The sequence below is a fragment of the Dipodomys merriami genome, unplaced genomic scaffold, assembly GCF_024711535.1.
Source record: "Dipodomys merriami isolate MVZ:Mamm:240054 unplaced genomic scaffold, mDipMer1.0.p SCAF_2, whole genome shotgun sequence".
NCBI lineage: Eukaryota > Metazoa > Chordata > Mammalia > Rodentia > Heteromyidae > Dipodomys > Dipodomys merriami.
The window spans coordinates 20,560,153-20,578,667 of record NW_027203381.1 but is presented as its reverse complement, the minus strand read 5'-3'; the positions used below and the strand labels follow the sequence as shown (position 1 = coordinate 20,578,667).

At 45.5% G+C, this 18,515-nt stretch overlaps 1 protein-coding gene across 3 annotated transcripts in view; it reads right to left on the bottom strand.

Moving 5' to 3' along the window:
• Positions 1 to 6,082: 6,082 nt before the first annotated feature.
• The window catches only part of Loxhd1 (lipoxygenase homology PLAT domains 1), a 135,903-nt gene continuing 123,470 nt past the window's right edge, over positions 6,083 to 18,515 (bottom strand). For all 3 annotated transcript variants that reach the window (XM_070028633.1, XM_070028634.1, XM_070028635.1), the window contains 4 exons: positions 15,436 to 15,606; positions 10,272 to 10,404; positions 8,983 to 9,141; positions 6,083 to 6,563 (listed from right to left, as the gene is read on the bottom strand). In XM_070028633.1, coding sequence (XP_069884734.1) covers positions 6,083 to 6,563; positions 8,983 to 9,141; positions 10,272 to 10,404; positions 15,436 to 15,606 — 944 coding nt within the window. The remainder of the gene's footprint in view (positions 6,564 to 8,982; positions 9,142 to 10,271; positions 10,405 to 15,435; positions 15,607 to 18,515) is intronic.

The following is an 18,515-nucleotide window of genomic DNA, read 5'->3' as shown; positions in this document are numbered from 1 at the left end:
CAAAGTCTCAATGCAAATTTCTCTTCTGTTTCATATACATCTTGCACAGAGTATCTGCAGATAATGCTATGCAGTATCTCTAGCATGCCTGCCTTCTGACTGAATATATCACATATCTCAGGTAAAGAATTTTCCACTTGTGGCCTCATACCTAGCTCAAAAACTTTCAGATTTTGAAGCCGTTTTGATTTAAAACTTTTGGGTTAGGGAGATGCTTAAGCAGCATTTATTTATTATTCATCTAAAGCCAAATGCAGAAAAGTTGAAGATGGCGCCATTTAAATTAGAAGATTAAAATATTTGTTCTGGGAACTTCACTCGGAAGATCACAAAAGAATTCAGAAATGCTTAAATCCATTGGGCCTAGGAGTCAAGAGATATCAACAAAGTATTGCAAGATGAAAGAAGACGAAATGAGATGAAACCAATCGGCAGAGAGAAGAAAGTTAACGGCCCTTAGGGCCCAAGGAACCAGCGTGTGGTAAACACTTTAAGAGACAAGAAGCTACAAACCAGCCACCAGATAGAGTCCAGTGAGCAGTTAGACCTTCAGAGCCTTTTCCCGCTCCCTGCTGGGCAACCACTCATGATGCTGAAGGGAGTGGGTCTCCTCTGTAGAGAGTTTAATGGACTCAGGGGTGGTGTGAGATGCTATACACTGGCTGTTGACATTCAAGTCCTCATTCTGCCTCCAAGACTAATGTACACTCTCCTCACACTTGCTTCTCCAATGTGGGGAGCTTCTCTGAATCCTGCACAAGCATTCCTTACAAGACCCTTTGTGGGGTGGAAGACACTGACAGGGTTGGGCTGGAGCCTCAGTGATACCCACAGCAGGCACAGAGGCAATTTCCCACAGTATTTGGTTTCCATTAATGGATGGGAACATGTCTTTGGGAGCCGACATTAGGGAAATTCTGAAGAGAGCAATGAGTATGAGGTCAAAACCTTCAGTGCCCCAGGGGCTGACTCTGATCTGTGAGTGACCTGAAGGGCAGGAGGAAAGCTTACAGCTTCTCCTACATGTGTACTAATAACCTTGTCTGTGATCAAAACTCAGCAGTCCAGGCTGAGCCAGAAGGTTCCTTTGCCTAGGCTCATAGCACAGACACTTAGCATTGTGATTAGAGCCTTTTCAAGTAAGTACTAAGATAGTTACACAGAAAAGATGGGAAGAGGGATGCATTTAGTGTCACTAGTTACTGGGAAGAGTCAGCTCCTGAACTGGGAAGCCTTCTGCTCGGAATAGACTACACAGGTAATATCACAGCACTTTGGGAGGATTAGAATCATCTGAGAGATAAGGTCAAGGTTTGGAGTGAGTTCTAGGGACAGTTGGGAATACTGTTTCAACCTATTATTTTCCAGGTTGAAGTTGTCCTGGTAACTTCCTAGCAGCCTCTTCTTACACAGTGCAGGGGTGGCTCCCAAAGATGGCAGCATCTCTCCTACAGAAGAGACTCAGTTTGAGATGTGTATGTTTGTTAGCAGGCGCCATAGCAGAGCAGAGCAAGAAAGGAACTGGAAGAGCTCATAATCACTAATCTAATAGATGGAAGGTAGGCTGAAGATGATGATGGTTCACATTGCCCCAGCCCTTCCTTGGAGCCAGGTACCATACCATACTAAGTTGGCCACACAAACTCCCTCACTCATCTTTGTAACAGTCCTTGTAGTATTAGGATCAATTTCCATGAGAAAGGGATGCACAGGTAATGTGCCATACCAGTGTCCTATACAACAAGGAAGTGGGAAGGGGTTGAATTCAGGTTCTCATACACTCAACTCTTACTCCATGCTGCTCCCCTAGGGCTCAGTCTTTAAGACACAGTTCTTGGTCCTTGGCACTGTTCCAAGTGTGTTAAGAAATACTCAGAAGAAGTGGGAAACTTGGAGAAGGTCTCCCCCTCAGAGTTTGTCATCAAAGACATTCCGTCTCTGTATTGAACATGCGGTGTCTACTCAACTGCTCGCCTATATCACTGTCCAAATATCGGAGAACCAATTCTCCATAAGCTCCTACCTTCTCCCCACCTATAAAATAAAGCAACCAGAAAACTCCAACTTCTCCAACTGTCTTCTCTAGCTCAAGAAATGGCAATTCCAGTCTTCTAGGTACATAGGTTAAACTATTTGTTAATATCAACTCTTCTCTGTATTTTATATTTCTCATCCAACCCCTCAGCAAATCCTGAAAGTAGGCCTCAAGATACACACAGAAGCAGACCACTTTCAACTACTTTTATTACTACCATCCTAGTTAGAACCACTAACCACTAATCATCCATTCACCTATCTACATATCCATCCATCTATCCATCCACCCACCATCCACCTATTCATCCATCTACCATCATCCATCTATCTATTACATCTATCTATCATACATCTATCCATCCCTCCTTCCATCCATCCACTCACCCACTTACCCAGTCATACTTCCTTCAATCTCTCTATTCATTCTTTCAGTATACATATGTTTGGGACACACACGATGCACTGAGCTTTGTGATAAATGTTTGAGTCACAAATATGAATCAGATCTAGCTCTTCTTAAAGATTCATGCATGGTCCCATTATAAAAAGATGCAATCCCAACATATTTTTTTACAGAATCAAGAACAAGGTGAGGCCTCCTAGCTCCATCACAGGAGAGAGAAAATGCAAACTTTTCTAGTCAGTGAAGAAAGACTTTGAGTTGAGACATAATGAATATGAAGCACAGGGCCCAGTGACACGGAGGGGTAAAGGTGTGCCTGAGACGTCAGGTAGAGCGTCCTATCAGAGGCCCAGCAGAGGGGAGAGTGCATGTGGCACTGCTGGAGGGTGGCATGCTGGGCTTGGAGCTGTGTTCCAAAACTTTTCTAAGATAGGAGTGGTAGAGGGCACAGGAACTTGGGGAAATCCAGCAAGAAGGGGATGATGGGAAGGGTCCTGCGAGTAATAAAGTGAATCTGAATGAACTAATAGTATTAAAAGTTTCATTTGCTTTGTTGGTTATGAGGTTTGAATTCAGGGCCTAGGTGCTGTCCATGAGCCTCTTTGTGCCCAAGGCTAATGCTCTACCACCTGAGCCACAGCTCCACTTCCAGCCTTTGAGTGGTTAATTGGAGATAAGAATCTCATGGAGACTTTTCTTCCTGGGCTAGCTTCAAGCTATGATCCTTAGATCTCAGCCTCCTGAGTAGCTAGGATTACAGGCGTAAGCCACCAGTGCCTGGCTTGTTAATAGTTTTTTTTTTTAAGTGGAGCATTTATAGCAATAATTTAATCAGATCTTGACAAGCCCAGTGAGGAAAGCAGAGCAGGCACAGCAGATCAGAGATGCCAAGAAATTTGACTGAGGTCACAGTCACGAGGTTCATTGTGGAATCAGGCCTGCCCTATCTCACAAATAGCATTTATTGAACCCATCAGTAACAGGAGGAGAATATGAGGCTCTTTCTGCACCAGTTTTGGCTGAATCCACAAAACGACAGATGCCACATTCCTCAGTGAGACCACCAGGCAATGCTTGGCAGAAGGATGTGGCAGGAAACTGGTTTGGACTCTGAGCTGAGCATCCTCCTCCAGGTGGTGACGGGGGGGGGGGGGAAGGGCTGAGCAGGGACAGAGGAAAGATGACAGGATATCCAGAGCGAACTGCAGGGGCTGAGAGCCCCTTCCTCTTGCTGTCCTTTAACCAGAGAGTAGAGCTTGGGACTTCAGCAAGGCCATTTGGAGAGGGAAATGTGTCCCTTTCGATTGAGGACACAGTGGCCTGTCCTCTCTGAAGACATCACAGCGATGAGACATTGGCTGACAGCCAAAGGCAGAAGGATGAGAAGACTGAGTGACTAGGGTGTCTGAGTTGAGTGCCAGGGCTATTTTGTGGATATTCTAGGGTCTTAACGAAGTAGAATGGAGGGTTGGGTGCTGGGGGCTCACATCTGTAATCCTAGCTACTCAAGAGGCTGAGAGATCTGAGGATCATGGTTCAAAGCCAACCTGGGCAGGAAAGTTCCTGATACTCTTATCTCCAGTTAACCACCCAAAAGCCAAAAGTGAAGGGTTCAAGCGGTAGAGCACCAACCTTGAGTGAAAAAAGATAAGGGATGGTGCCCAGGCCCTGAGTTCAAGCTCTAGTAACAGCACCAAAAATTTAAAAAAGATATGTATGGAGGGGTGAACTCAGACAATGTCAGAAACTCCAAATGCCCATCAAATCCCAAACAAAAGACAACCACAATAGCATCCCCTGTTAGAAAGCTATCTCCTTCCTTTACCTCTGTTCCTCCCTGGATGAGGGAGGCTAATTGCACAGAGGGACAGAGTAAGGACAAGCATCTCTCTCTGACTCTCTTTACCTCCCTCTCTCCTTCCTTCCCTCCTTCTTTCCTGTCTTACCTCCCCTTTGGCACCCCCCCCCACATGGGCACATCTACTCATCAATAATCTATCCTCCATCAAACTAAAGTGAACTGGGGGCTAAGGGGATATTTGTAACCTTTCTATTGGGGCTAGACATTTAATTACAGACTGGAATTAGGTCTTGTGACTTCCAATGTTAATTGGACTTTCTGTTACCTAAAGAAATGCAAGGAATGTCTGAATTTTCATCAGACAAAGGGGATGGAGCCCATCCACAGAAATCAAGTTCTTTACTTCCAGTTCCCACTTCCTGTGAGACTGTTGTGTTCGACTTGATAGATTTACTCAGTGTTTAGTGTAAGCAGTCCACGCATGAAATTACATTAACATGAACTCATTTAGTCATATAACAACCCATGAGGTAGGCTTTATTAGCATTCACAGCATTACAGGTGAGGAAGCTAAGGCCCAGAGAGGTGAAATTACCTGCCCCAGGTGTCAGGATGCTGAGGCAGAGTTGGGATGCAAGCAAGCCAATAAATAACCCTGGGGTTTGTGCACTTAATCTTTCCCTGATAAGTCTCTCAGAGCTTTCTGAAGTCATAGAGCCTCATTAAGAATAGACCAGTGAAGGACACAGGTGATTCTGCAGGGAAAGGAAGGGAGAAGAGGTGGCCCCTTGCAGGAAGACTTCCTAGTCCAGCTCTTCTACTGCAGTCCCTTCTCTTCAGGAAAGCAGAGATCAGGGGCTGAGTTCTGGAGAGCCTGGTAGAGCACTGTCTGACTGTTGACGAGGGAGAGTCATATGTGTGGGTTGCATGTACTGGTACGTGCGTATATGAATGTTGTGTGTGCCTGTGTATATGTGCATATATGTATATCTGCATGCATACATAAGTATGTGATTCTCCTGCAATCTCTACATCAATGTTATGTCCTCTGAAAGCACAGAGACTATTTTCATATTGTCATTGATTCTCCTCTCTGCTCTCAGCCCAACCATTGCCCATAGAGAGCGACAGGTAACTGTGGCTGAGTAGCACTCCTAGCTTTACACTGGGTGTAACCAGGCTGCTCTAGGGGCCTCCACACGGCCTTGAATCTATCCTAACACAGAAGAACCTTGCCCATGAGTCCTCTATAAAGTGAAGGAAAGACTGATCTGCTTTCCACAGGCTTCTAATCACCCCCCCTTCCTCCTGATAGTTTTCTTCACTTGTCACTTGATTTATTGAAATTGGGGGGGGGGGAAGGAAGCATATATTTCTTAGCAAGCAGATGCTAAGATGAGTTCTTTGTGGGGTATGGTTGGTAATAATTTAATTAGCCCAGCTTTTTCTGGGAAAAAGTGTTAATTAGCTTTTTGCTTAAAATACACCATCTTGATGGCCTCTCCTTCCCCACTTTTCTCCCCTGGGTGAGGCCCCAATTTCCATCCACACCCTGCAGCAAATCCCAGCCTGGCTACCACTGTTACAAAAAGAAGAAATGTGAAAAAGTATTTTTGTTACGCCGCCACAGATTATGACACATGCTAATTATGATTCCCATAGGTTCAAGAGACTAGGAGAGGAGGAAGAAGGACCCCATGGAGAGTCACTCACAAATAGCAGTCCCTGAAGGGCCATGAGGTTGTCGGGGCCTGCCTGCCCCAGTCCCTAATTCTGAGGTCTCCAGAGAGGACAGCTGAGCACCTAAATGGAAGCAGGAAGGTGTGGCCAAGACCATCCTCTCAGACAGAAGGAAAGAGGTCCCTCCAGGTGAGCCCATCCCCCCGAGACTTGTCCAGCCACCTGCCACAGGTGAAGATGGTGGCCACCCCAGTGCTAGTGTTGGTGACCTCCACTTTATCCACTAGCCAGCCCGAGTAGTAGCCACTGCTGTCATGCTCTAGACGCACTTTTCGCAGCTCACCCAGCTCCAGCGTCTCCAGGAAGAAGCGATCTGTGCTGCCTCTCTCAAAGAGGTTGCGCATTTTCTGCTTCAGCTCCCTTTTGCCTGTGTCCCCGTTGGATCCAAAGATGGTCACAAAGACATTGGCATCAGTGCCAGCCCCTAGCTCATAGCCTGTTGTCACGATAATTTCATACTTGACAGGCACCAGGCTCTGGATCCTGCTTGCAAAGCTTTCGGTAGTCTTGGTAACTTCAAATACCTTGAAGTACTTCCTCTTCCTTTTGAGGGGGATGAGGCAGTCACAGTTAAAGAAGTAGCTGGCAGAGGAGTGAGAGAGGGGGTAAGAACCAGCACACATTATTCCCTCTATCATAGACCTGAGTTGCAAGAGCTCCTCCCACCATTTTCCCCAAGAGCTTGAGGTTGGAGCTGTCTAGGTTCAAATGTGAATATCAGCTTGGTTTAAGTGGAGAGACATCTCAGCCTTCCAGTTTCTCTATGGTTCTTTCATTTCTTTTTTAATCATATGTACTCCATGTCCAATCCATAAGCAAAATCTGTTGATCCGAGCTTTAAAATATACCTAGAATCAACCTATTTGGAGCAACACCCAGTAGCATGCTTTCTTTCCTTCCCTGGTCCCCAAATAAGGTTCTCGAAACTGGTCTCTGTGTCTTGCCTTCTGAGTTTGAAATGAACAATTGCTGTGGCTTCTTTCCACCCAAAATTGCTAGTATTTTATTTATTTATTTAGTTAGTTAGTTAGTTAGTTAGTTAGTTTTGTAGTATTCGTGTTTGAACTTGGTTTGGAGCTTGCTAGGCAAGTGCACTACCTCTTAAGCCATGCCCCCTACTGCTTGAGTCACTGACCCCACCACCACTTGAACCGCACCCTCTACCACTTGAGCCTTGCCCGTAGTCCCAGATTGCTAATACTTTACTAGCTTTGGAAATAAATGGTCTTGCACTGGCCAATGACTTTAGCAATGGAAGGGTATACCCAAGTTGAGAGAACCAACTGTAATCTTAGATGATAATGCAAATGCTCTGTGTGTGTGTGTGTGTGTGTGTGTGTGTGTGTGTCTGTGTGTGTGTGTGTGTGTGTCTGTGTGTGTGTGTGTGTGTGTCTGTGTGTGTGTGTGTGTGTGTGTGTGTGTGTGTGTGTGCACGCATGCTGAGGACTGAACACAGGGTAGGCTAAACATATGCTGTGCCACTGAGTCCCTACATGAAAAATTTTAACACCAAAAAAACCTTAAAATGTCTGTATATTTACCAAAGGTCGGGATATTCTTGTGTCACATTAACTTTCATATAAATCCTGGGTCTGATCCTTCTATTTTAGGGGAGAGGAAACAAATTTGAAGAAAATAACTCACTGTTTAAAGTGACCCAAATCAGGGCCTGTCTAACCCTGAAGATGAAGCCATTTAAGACATTTCACAAGAAATCTTGATTCTGTTTTGAGATCTTCCTCCTGTCAGTTTATCACTTGTTAGGTTGCTATTACATACTGGAAGGATATATGTACATTCTTTGTTTTAAAATTCTTTTTTTTTGGGGGGGGGTCTGGTTGTAGAGCCTGAACTCTGGGCCTGGGCACTGTCCCTCAGCTCTTCAGCTCAAGGCTAGCACTCTGCCACTTGAGCCACAGCACCACTTCTGGCTTTTTTCTTTTTGCTTATGTGGTGCTGAGGAATCAAACCCAGGGCCTCATGCTTGCAAGGCAAGCACTCTACCACTGAGCCACCTTCCCAGTCCCCTCATTAAAATTCTTTAAAATGTCTTTTAAATGCATATACCCACTAATATACATAATTCTATGTACATGCACAAGTCACATGATCATCTATACACACTGTTCCTAAATGTGCACTATCTTTCTTCCTTTCTGTTTGGCTCTATCTTCTCTTTTTCTCTCCTCTCCACTTCAGCACCCCACCTTTACCTCAGATAACCCATGTTGCAGTTAAGGGTGTGGGCTGCCAGATTTCTTTCCATCCCACTCAGGCCTTCCTGGACCCACACACACACACATAGACATATGGGGACGTCAGTGTTCCCTTTTTTCAACAGCATCATATATGACATGTTTTCCTGCATTTTGCTTTTCTCACTCAACAATACTTCCTGGGAATTGCTCCAAGTCATCTGGTACATATTTAATTCATTATTTTGAATGGTTAAAAAATATTTCCTGGTGTAGATACAAGGAAATGTTTTCTAATAGACAGAATTTTAGAAGATCACCAAGATGTGACAAGGACTTAGTGGAGTCAAAGCCTTATGGAAATGGGAGTGGGGTAGTCCATAGGAACAAAGGCAGCAGCACAGGATGATGAACAAAAAGGAATCTGGTATAATGCAATTACCCTTCTGTGAACATTGTGTAGGGGAGGTACTAGAAAAATGCCAGAGAGCAGGACAATTTTTCCCCCCTGGTGATCATCTCTTGTGGGTAGGCACTTAAGGAAAATTTACCTCCTTTTACCTGCTTTTCTGTTTTACTTGAATTTTGGTGATTATATACTGGATATGCTATTGGAATCAAACAATAAGTGTGTTTGTGGTTTAAAAGATGAACAAAAGCTTCTCTGACTTTCATTGAAATCCTATGGTTAAAAATGATGAACAACAACTGGTATGAAAGCTAGAAAGCCCATTGTAAACCCAAGATCAGAAGTGGAAAAGGCTGGAAGACAGGATAGGTAGGTGAGAGGGGGAAACCATACATACACATTGTTGTATTCCATCTCGGTGATGGTGATAGTCTTGACGTGCCAGGCCAGCTCTCTTTTTGGGATGAACCGATCCTCCCTGGCCAAGTGGCCTACACACAAAGAGGCAATGTCCCCCAAGAAGATGCTGTCGAACTCAAATGTGTCAGTGGCTCCCCTGCAGGAAACAAAGGTGTGGCCAGTGAGCTGCCCATGCTCACTGAGTAGGTAAGCATTGTCGTGTGCTTGCTGCTTTCCATGGTAGTACAGCAGTCAAGACATGATGTCAGTCCTGCATTCCTTGAGAGATTAAGTCTAGTTTGAGGATAGGACAATCGCAACGAAGTTCAATCATTGCCTGGACCCAGCACCAATGGATGGTAAGGTATCATTAAACAGACTGGAGGAGAGAGAGGCCCTGACTGTTGAGCTGAGGATGGTGAGATCCAAAGAGCAGAGGAGGGAAAGGGGAGAGTCTTCTGATGCAGACCCTCCTTCGTAAAATCCTAGGAAGGGCATAATGGGATGCGAAGGAATTTTTGCCTATGTGAAATTTGGGTATGGGGAGAGAAATGGTTATGGAGAAGGTGGAAATGTGGGCAGTCTGTGGTGGTAATGACCAGTCTAAGGAGTGTTCAGGCTTTGTCTCTGTGGAGAGAGAATATAAATAAAAGGCTGCTCCAAATGGAATGTTTGTGTCTCTCCCAAATTCCTATGTTGACAGCAAATCCCCAGTGTGAAGGCATTGGGAAGTGGGGCCTTTGGGAAGTGGTTAGGTGATGGAGGTGGAAATGTCAGGGATGGGATTGGTGACCCTTTCAGGAGGTCCCAGAGCGCTCCCTCCCTAACCCCTTCTACTGTGAGGACACAAGAGAGAGGATGGCTGTCTTTGAACCAGGAGCCAGACCCTCACAAGACACAATCTTGGAGCACTGAATCCTTAGTCTTAGATGCCCAGTTTCCAGTACTGTGAGAAGCAAGTTTTCTCTATTTAGAAGCCACTTATCTATGATCTCTTGGTAGGGCATCCTGACAGGGGATTAAGGGGGAAGGGGAGGCTATGTAACCAGTTCAGAGATAGGTGGCAGCTGAGGTGGCCTGGGGAATGTGGGAAGTGAGTGCCATGTCTACTTGGATGTGGAATGGTGTTTGCAGTAGGTAGCATGGGACAGTACACAGGAAGGATGCAGTAAAGCAATTGCTAGTTACGCCCATTTGTCTAATTACGGCTTGTCCAAGGAGAAGATTCGGGGAGTTCCCCCACTTACCACCCCACCCTCACTCCCCTGTGGACATTTCCCTCCTTACTTCCTAAAGGCTCGCTGTCTGGAAGAATTTTCCACAAGGAACTCTTTGGATCGGTTCTTCCTGCCCTCCAGGATGAGCCAGACATTCTCCCTGGTTTCACCTCCATTGCCCGTTTCTATGACAATCTCATAGGCTGCAAAGGAGGAGATGGGAGAGGGTTAGCAGGGGGAGGAAGCAGCCACTCACCACCAGGAACATACAGCTATTCCCTCAGGGCCTTTCAGTGGGTCTTAGGTGACAGCCTTTGGGGGCTGGGAGGCAAGTTAGCTTTGCCACGATCCAGACCTGTGAGCAGAGCTGCCAATTCCGGAGCTAGAGCGATTCTTCCCATTTTATTCATAGTAGCAACTTCCTTGCCCAAGAATATGGAACGTGAGAGCCATAGAGAATGAAGCAGGCGGTGGGGGTGAGTTCTTGGGAGATGCTGGGATCTGGCTCTCAGAGCTACACTATTTTTCAAGACATAGCATATGAATTATACGTGGAGAATAGAAGGGAGGAGAGGTGGGCCCAGCTATGGAAAGCAGAAGGGAGAGACCCTGAAAGTCAGAGACCTCAGAGAGCCCCACCCTATCTGCCTCTCAGCAACCTCCCTGTTTGGCCACTCTGCTTAGAATGTCTATACTATCATCTTTGCACCATCCTTCCTCCAGCAGGGGTGAAGGGTCAGAGGGATCAGACTCTGATCACTCCAGAGTTCCCTTTCTGCCCCAAGCACAAATGCTTGGTCCCTGGAATGTGAAAAGCTCAAGGCAAAGAATGAAAGTTTCAGGAGGTAAGAAAAGAGCCAGACTCCTATGACCTCTCCCATGTCAGTTTCTAGTAGATTTTCGCTAGCAGTTTCCAGCTTTGTGCCTGATTACTTCTGCCTAAGTGCTCTGAAGTAGTTATTTGCTTTGCCTGGAATGTTCTCTCCACTCCAGTGTGGCTAGGATCAGCCCTCACCTCTTTCCCCTTAGTCAATTGTCAGTTTGGGGGAGATATTTTCCCCAAACTCTAGTTAAAAATCACAACCTGCGTCCCCTTGCATTTCTGGTCTGCTTAACTTTATTTGTCCTTGTCACCACCTAAAATTCTCTGTCATATGTTTATTTTTCATTTTATTGTTTACTGCACCTCTCCATCCTATTTAAGTGTAAGCACCATAATGGTAGGGGGCTTTATTTTGTTCACTAATAGACCCCCCAAATGTCCACTACATTGTAGACCTTCCATAAACAGTTATCGACTGAACTAATCACAAGAAGCCTCATGAAGGAAGTCACAGTTGAGCTTGGCCTTGAAGAAGAGCTAAGGTTATAATCAGCAATAGATGGAATATTCTCTGAGTGGGAGGGATGAACATAAGCAAAAACACTACAATACTGCAGAATAAACAGTAGTCTTGAGACAAGAAGACCAGAGGAAGAACAGCAGAGGAAGAGATGGGCTTCTGGTGGGCATCCACAGTTTACTGTCTCCTCTTTTTTTTTGACAGTCCTGGGACTTGAACTCAGGGCCTGGGCACTGTCCCTGAGCTTTTGCTCAAGGTTAGTACTCTACACTTGAGTCACAGTGCCACTTCCAGCCTTTTCTGTTTATGTGGTACTGAGCAATCAATCCCAGGGCTTCATGCATGCCAGGCAAGCATTCCCAGCCCCTATCACTCCTCTTAATAGGATTCTTTTGGAGACTGGAGAGCACCTACCATGTGGCTGGATTGGTCTAAGAGGTCTAGGCCTGGTCAATTAGCATCTTCCTCATAGAGACGGTCTCCTTTGCTCCTGAGGTTATTCAGCTACAAGTGTATTGGTTATTTGCCAGTAAAGAAATTTGTGCTACCAGCAATTATCTTTCTGTGATTTTGGGAAAATTTCTACTAAAAGGAAGTTAATGTGCTGGGCTGGGGAGAAGTGGAACTGAGAAGAAATGAGAGACAGAGACACACTGAAATCATTGGAGCCTCTGGAGACAGCAAAATCTGAGACAGAGCCACCTAAAGCTTCTAAGCTCTAGAAAACAATATATTCTCTGGGGCCAGCACAGATTTGGGTTTCAGGCATGTGAAACCAAGGATCTTAGTAATTCCTGAAAGTTTCTGTTTGACTCTATTGAGACTACCAAAGGAGAGATGCTTTGTAAACAAAAGTGTGGAGATGGATTCTCTAAGAAAATTGCCTGTGGCAGCTATGAGTGCTCTGTCTCTGGGGACTGGCCAGAAAGCCAGACTTCATTGGGGCTAAACATGTAGCAGATAAGGCTGACAGAGTAGTCCTAAAAGACTCATGAGGGAAAGGGAAGGAAGGGCTGTAAGGGGGGAAGTTGCTAAATCATCTGGGGAATATCACAAGGGTGATGTTTGGGCCCTCGTGTGTATGCATGCACGCACATGCACCTGCACAAGTAGAAACAGAGCACATTATCATGCTGTCCAGTCCTAACTCTGGATGGATTACAGCAGAGTCTCCATAGGTTCAAGCACTGGGATTATATATAAGCTTTGCCAATGACTCTCTGCTTTGGCCGTACCTCAGAATCTCCTGCAAAGACAAATGCGTACAGAGGGCTTTGAGCTGCTTCTAGGATGGTAAGTGCTGGCGATGAAGGCTGGGAACAGGAGGCTAAGCAGGATGGAGCAATCCATCAGTCTGGAGTACTAGCCAGGCCCAATAAAGACCTGGTGCTATGCAGCAGACCTCAGTTGCTGATTTGACCTGCCTGGGTTTCTCCCCCTTTTTCCCCTGTCTTTTCTTATTCATAACACAGGAGTTGTCATGGTAGGCATGGGTTTTGAGGGCCTTAGGAGACCACAGGATGGAAGGCCTTCACACACATACAAGCACTGTTTAAGCACAAGGCTGGGCTTGTGCTTACAGGCTAATGTGTCCTGTAAGGTCAGAAGGTGCACAGGTAGTTGAGGATTAAGATCATAGTTAGTCCATGACACCCTCAGAGCAAGTCTCCTGCTGAGAACTCAAGTATGGAACCTATGAGTCATGGGCTTTGCTGGGGATGCAATGGTGCCTCTTGTCAGCTTGAATCAATGGCGGCTCTGTGCCCCTGCCCTCCTGTTTCCCACACTTACAGAACTATCCTCCCTTTATCAACCTGAATCCAGAAGGTCTCCGCAGAGGTACAGCTGTTCTACTGTTTGGAAATCACAGGAAGACATTCAGCAGTTTTGCTCCAAGCCTTACGGATCTTTCCTTCCCAGAACACCAGTGGCCTAAGGAGCCTCTGTTGCTCACTTAGCTCCTGTGTGAGGGTCTTAAGCTTCTCCCTCTAGTCAGAGGCCCAAGGTATAGTGCTACATGGTCTCCTATTCACTGAGCACTGATTCACTGAGTCCCTACTAAGTCCCAAGCCCCATAGTGTAATGAGGATAATAAATATTCCATCTCTGTAGAGGTCATAAGGCTCTGTGGTCACAAGAGCTATGGGTGCTCAAAGCATCCAAACAAAACCTAGAACCCAGTCCCTCCTAAGAAAGAGCAATTATACAAACTAGGAGCACATCGTCTGAGTCAGGGTATTCTCCCTTTAGGAAAATCCATAAATGGGTGGTTGACCATCATTTGAATGCCAAACACATAGTACTCACTACCTCTCAAAACAGCCAATTTCATCATTAAGCAGTTTGCATTGCTTAGCAGAGATGGACAGATGGCTTTCCATCAAAGATACACAATTAATCTTCTGTGTGAAGCAGTCTCCCAGAAGGGCCTACCCAACCAGAGTCTATAGTTCCCAGGTGTCTTTGCCTCTGTTAGAGACACCTGACTAGTCCTCACCAATAGGATGTAGTTAATGTGATAAGAAGTAGTGGAGGGCCTTCAGGCTCTTTTCCTTTCTGCAAGAAATGTGCAAGCCAGCTGGTCTCTGGTAGTTCACACCTGTAATCCTAGTAACTAAGGAGGCTGGGATATTCAAAGTCAGCCTGGGAAGGAAACTACATGAGACTCTATCTCCAATAAACTACTCAAAAAAGTTGTAAGTGGCACAGTGGCTCAAGTGGTAGAGTGCTTGCCTTGAGCAAAAGAAGCTCAGGAACAGTGTCCAGGCTCAGATTTCTAGCCCCAAGACCAGCAAAAGAAAGGAAGAACGGAAGGAGGGAAGGAAGGAAGGAGGAAAAAGGGAGGCAGGATTGGTGGGAGGAAGGGAGGAAGAAAGAAAGAAAGAAAGATGGAAGGAAGGAAAGAGAGAGAGAAAGAAAGACAAAGAAAGAAAGAAGGAGAAGGAAAGAGAAAAAAGAAAGAGAAAGAGAGAGAAGGAAAGAGAAAGAAAGATAAAAAGAAAGAGAGAGAAGGAAAGAGAAAAAAGAGAAAGAGACAAGGAAAGAGAAAGAAAGAAAAAGAGAAAGAGAAAGAAAGAGAGAAAGAGAAAGAAAGAAAGAACAAAAGAAAGCAAGCAAGCAAGAAAGAAAGAAAGAAAGAAGAAATGTGCAAGGCACGTGTTGGAAATGGCAGAGACACAGATGGAAAGAGCTTGGGTCTCTAAGTCACACCATGCAAGGCCTCCCACCCAACACCCACACTGGACTATCTATTGCAGAACTGAGGAAGATACTGAGATTCGAGGGACTGCCTCCTGGTGCATTTAGTATTGCCTTAATAACCGATACATTCCTTCTTTATACCAGGTTCTGTTTTTGATGAACCTCCTTCTAATTAGTTGGACCCAGAACCTGCCCTGTGTATTTAGTCACATCTCCCTAGGCCTTGACGGCCATCACCTTAGGGGTCAATTACTCCTTTTTAAAAGTATCTCTTAAGGAAGGGCGGAAGGGAGAGTGGCTGGTGGAGTTCCTTGTTCCCCCGCTTCTCTTTCTAGGAAGGCTAGGTTGGTAGCCATCACTAAAAACATCAATTGAACTTAGTCCATGATATAAAAATAAGCCAGAGAAGGCATCACACCGTGCTGCACTGTCCTGCCCAGCACAAGAGTCAGGTGCAAAGTTTTCTTGTTACCTAATTAGACCTATGACTCAAGGCTGTGAGTATTGGCATCAATATTTTAAGTTGTCTGAATTTCTACTCAGGCATCTCCACATAGAGTTCCCCTCAAGCTGAAACTGTGCCAGGGTCTTCTCATTCCCACCTCTGCCTCAGCCAGCCCTCCTCCTTCAACTAGAAGAGTTAGCCCAGGCATCACAGCTAGGCTGGGCCCATGCCTTCTCCCCACATACTGGTCTCCTCCAGCTCCTCCCGGATCGCATTGTTGGCACACGCAAAGTCACGGACCGTCTGCCTGTCACCCTCACTCTTGGAGAGCCAGCAGTCGCATTGGAAGCGGAAGGTCTCATCTCGGGAGTTGTCCTTCACATCAACATAGCTCAGGTGCCAGCCAGGAAATATTCCTGAGGAAACACAGGGTGGGATATAAAGGAAGCAAAGGGTGCGGTCTCTCCCATCCAGACCTCCCATCCAGAGTGGGGCTTTGTCCAGTGTGGGGCACTGGACAAAGACCCTGTCCTGTGTGGGCCTTTCTGTTGATGAACTGATCCACTGGATTAGCTATATCTTGAGGGTTTCTCCAGCCCAGGGCTCTCACTGACCCTTTGCTTTTTTGCTCAAGGCTGATGTTCTAACACTTGAGCAATGGCTCCACTTCCAGCTTTTTGCTGGTTAATTGTAGATTAAGAGTCTTATGGACTTTCCTTTGCTGGGGATGACTTTGAAACACTATCCTAAGATTTTAGCCTTCTGGGTAGCTAAGATTAGAGGCATGAATCACCAGCACACAGTAGGATTCAGTTCTTTTTGTAACATTCTTTCATGGACCCTAAGAGGGCTGGTTAAGAGTTTGCATGTCTCAAGAAACTGTGTTAGTTTCTTACTGCAATTTCCCCCCCAATGAAAGCCTTTCCAACACACGGATGCTTTACAAGGAAAGGGTAGCTTGCATTTGATTCACAACAGCACTGATCCAAGAAACAGACCTTTGTGGCACTCCCAATGCTGAAGAGTGACTTCTATCCTCTTCTAACACTGGTTTTCACAAGCTCATGCTCATGATCCTTCCAGAGTTAGTTCAGGTGCCAGCTCCTCCAGAAAGCACCCACTGATGTCTCCAATTGCTTCCTGGGCCTATATCTGGTGCTCTCCTCCACCCCCAAAGCACCCTGCATCTTCCTGGCTACCCTCTGACCAGCCTGGCTTGTCCTTATCTTCTCATCAGGCTAGAGGCACTGGAGGACAGGGACTGGTCTCACTGGATGTTGCTTTTCCTCGAATGACTAGCTTGTGATCACCAGATGCATACTTTCTCAATGAATGCTGAAGGAAGGAATATGTTATGACTTTGAGGTCTTTGGCTGAGCCATTCAACAACCATAGAAGCTGCTGTTTCGTTAGGGTGTGTTGCTAAATTTGACAAGTCTTGGCCTGATCGTGAGCACAGAGTAGCTTAGTTGTAATTGGCAGGGATTCCCTCTGCAGTGTTCCCACCATAGCCGAGCTAGCAAGTGTGAACCGATGTGCACTTACTGTGACAGCAGCGTGTTCTTTACACTGTGCGTGACTTCCATTACTCTCCACTCTTCAAAGTCCTTGAGAACTCCAAATACCAAAATAAGCCCCTCATAGGGGGAAATTCTAGTGCTCTGGTGAGTTACGGTGATGGTATTTGCTGTACACAATGTGTCCACAAGGTTCCCTCACAAAGAACACACAGAAGGAGTCTACTCCCATTCCTTGTCTTCTCATAACCCCCATCTCCATAAAAACATCCTTTCTCTAGGATCAGCCACTGCCCAACAACTACAGAGAGGTTCTGTCTCTGGTCTCAAGAGCCTTTCCTCACACAGAGGCACACAAATTTGGACACAGACTTATAACCACTCACACTGTGGGAGGCAGATACGTAGGCTCCTGGTTAGGATTAACATTATGCCACATTTTTTTTTTTTTTTTTTTTTTTTTTTTGGTCCGGTTGTGGGGCCTGAACTCTGGGCCTGAGCACTGTCCCTCAGCTCTTCAGCTCAAGGCCAGTGCTCTACCACTTGAGCCACAGCACCACTGCCGGCTTTTTTCTTTTTGCTTATGTGGTGCTGAGGAATCGAACCCAGGGCCTCAGGCATGCAAGGCAAGTGCTCTACCACTGAGCCAACTTCCCAGCCCCTATGCCACATTTTAAAAGCACTTCTTTCTTTTCTTCTTTTTGGTAAACATAGAGCTTTACTGAAGGGGAAAACAGTGAATGCTAAAACAATCAAGATAAATTTCAGAACACTTCTGTTGCGATGTAGAGTAGTGAGTTCATTTATCTGCAGGCTTGTTTTATAACTCAATAAAGCTTTTTCATTTTTTCTACATCAGGGCCAGTCCGAGTTGTAAGTCTGCAAATTGGCTGCTATTAGGGATGCTTCCTGATCATATCATGGAACTGATTAAAGTCCTTAGCAGGCCTTAGCATGTTCAGTCTGAAAAGGATTCAGATAAGGCTTTTTCTCAAAAACTTTGAGTGGAACAGAAAGGGAGAGGCAGGTAAAGAGAAGGCGGAGTAAAAGAAGATCTACTTTGACTATATTGCAAGATGTACAGTGGAAGAGTTTCTTTGTCCTTCTCCCATGATCCAGTGCTCTAGTCTCACCCAGTGGGGTATTGGTGTGTGTGTGTGTGTGTGTGTGTGTGTGTGTGTGTGTGTGTGTGTGTGTGTGTGTGTGTGTGTGTGTGTGGTCGTCTTATCCCATACCCAATTATTTTTTCCAGTTAAAACTGATCCTCTGTGTTGTGCTCTCTGCTGACTACGTTGGCCTATGTGACAGGTTTTTATCCTAAGTATCTCCCACTAAGAACCTATCCAGTATGCAGGTGGCAGTTCTGGACAGAGTGATGTCGCTAGAAGTTTGCTAGTGAAAACAGCAGGACAGTATACAGACCTGCAATTACAGCCTGGTTAACTTTGCGGACAGCACTAGCTGGGTAGTAGCCATTATACCTGAAGCTGGTGAACCAATAGAATACCATCTGAAATGGCTGTTAGGAGAATTTCTTTAGAATCCTCCTTTATTCTTTTAACTCAAAGATATCAAACACTGCACCCTGCGTGTCACTCTGCCTTTGCACACACTGACAATGAGTATCAGAATAAAGATGTCTATCCATTGTTCATCCTACCAGCCTAGTGTTCCATTGTATGCATACTGAACACATTGTTTACCTTGTCCCTGGTGATGGAGAGCTAGCTATTCTCCAGACTTTTGATCCTGCACAAAGTGCTATGATTAATATCCTTCCATGTGCAATATAGTGATCTTTGAAAATC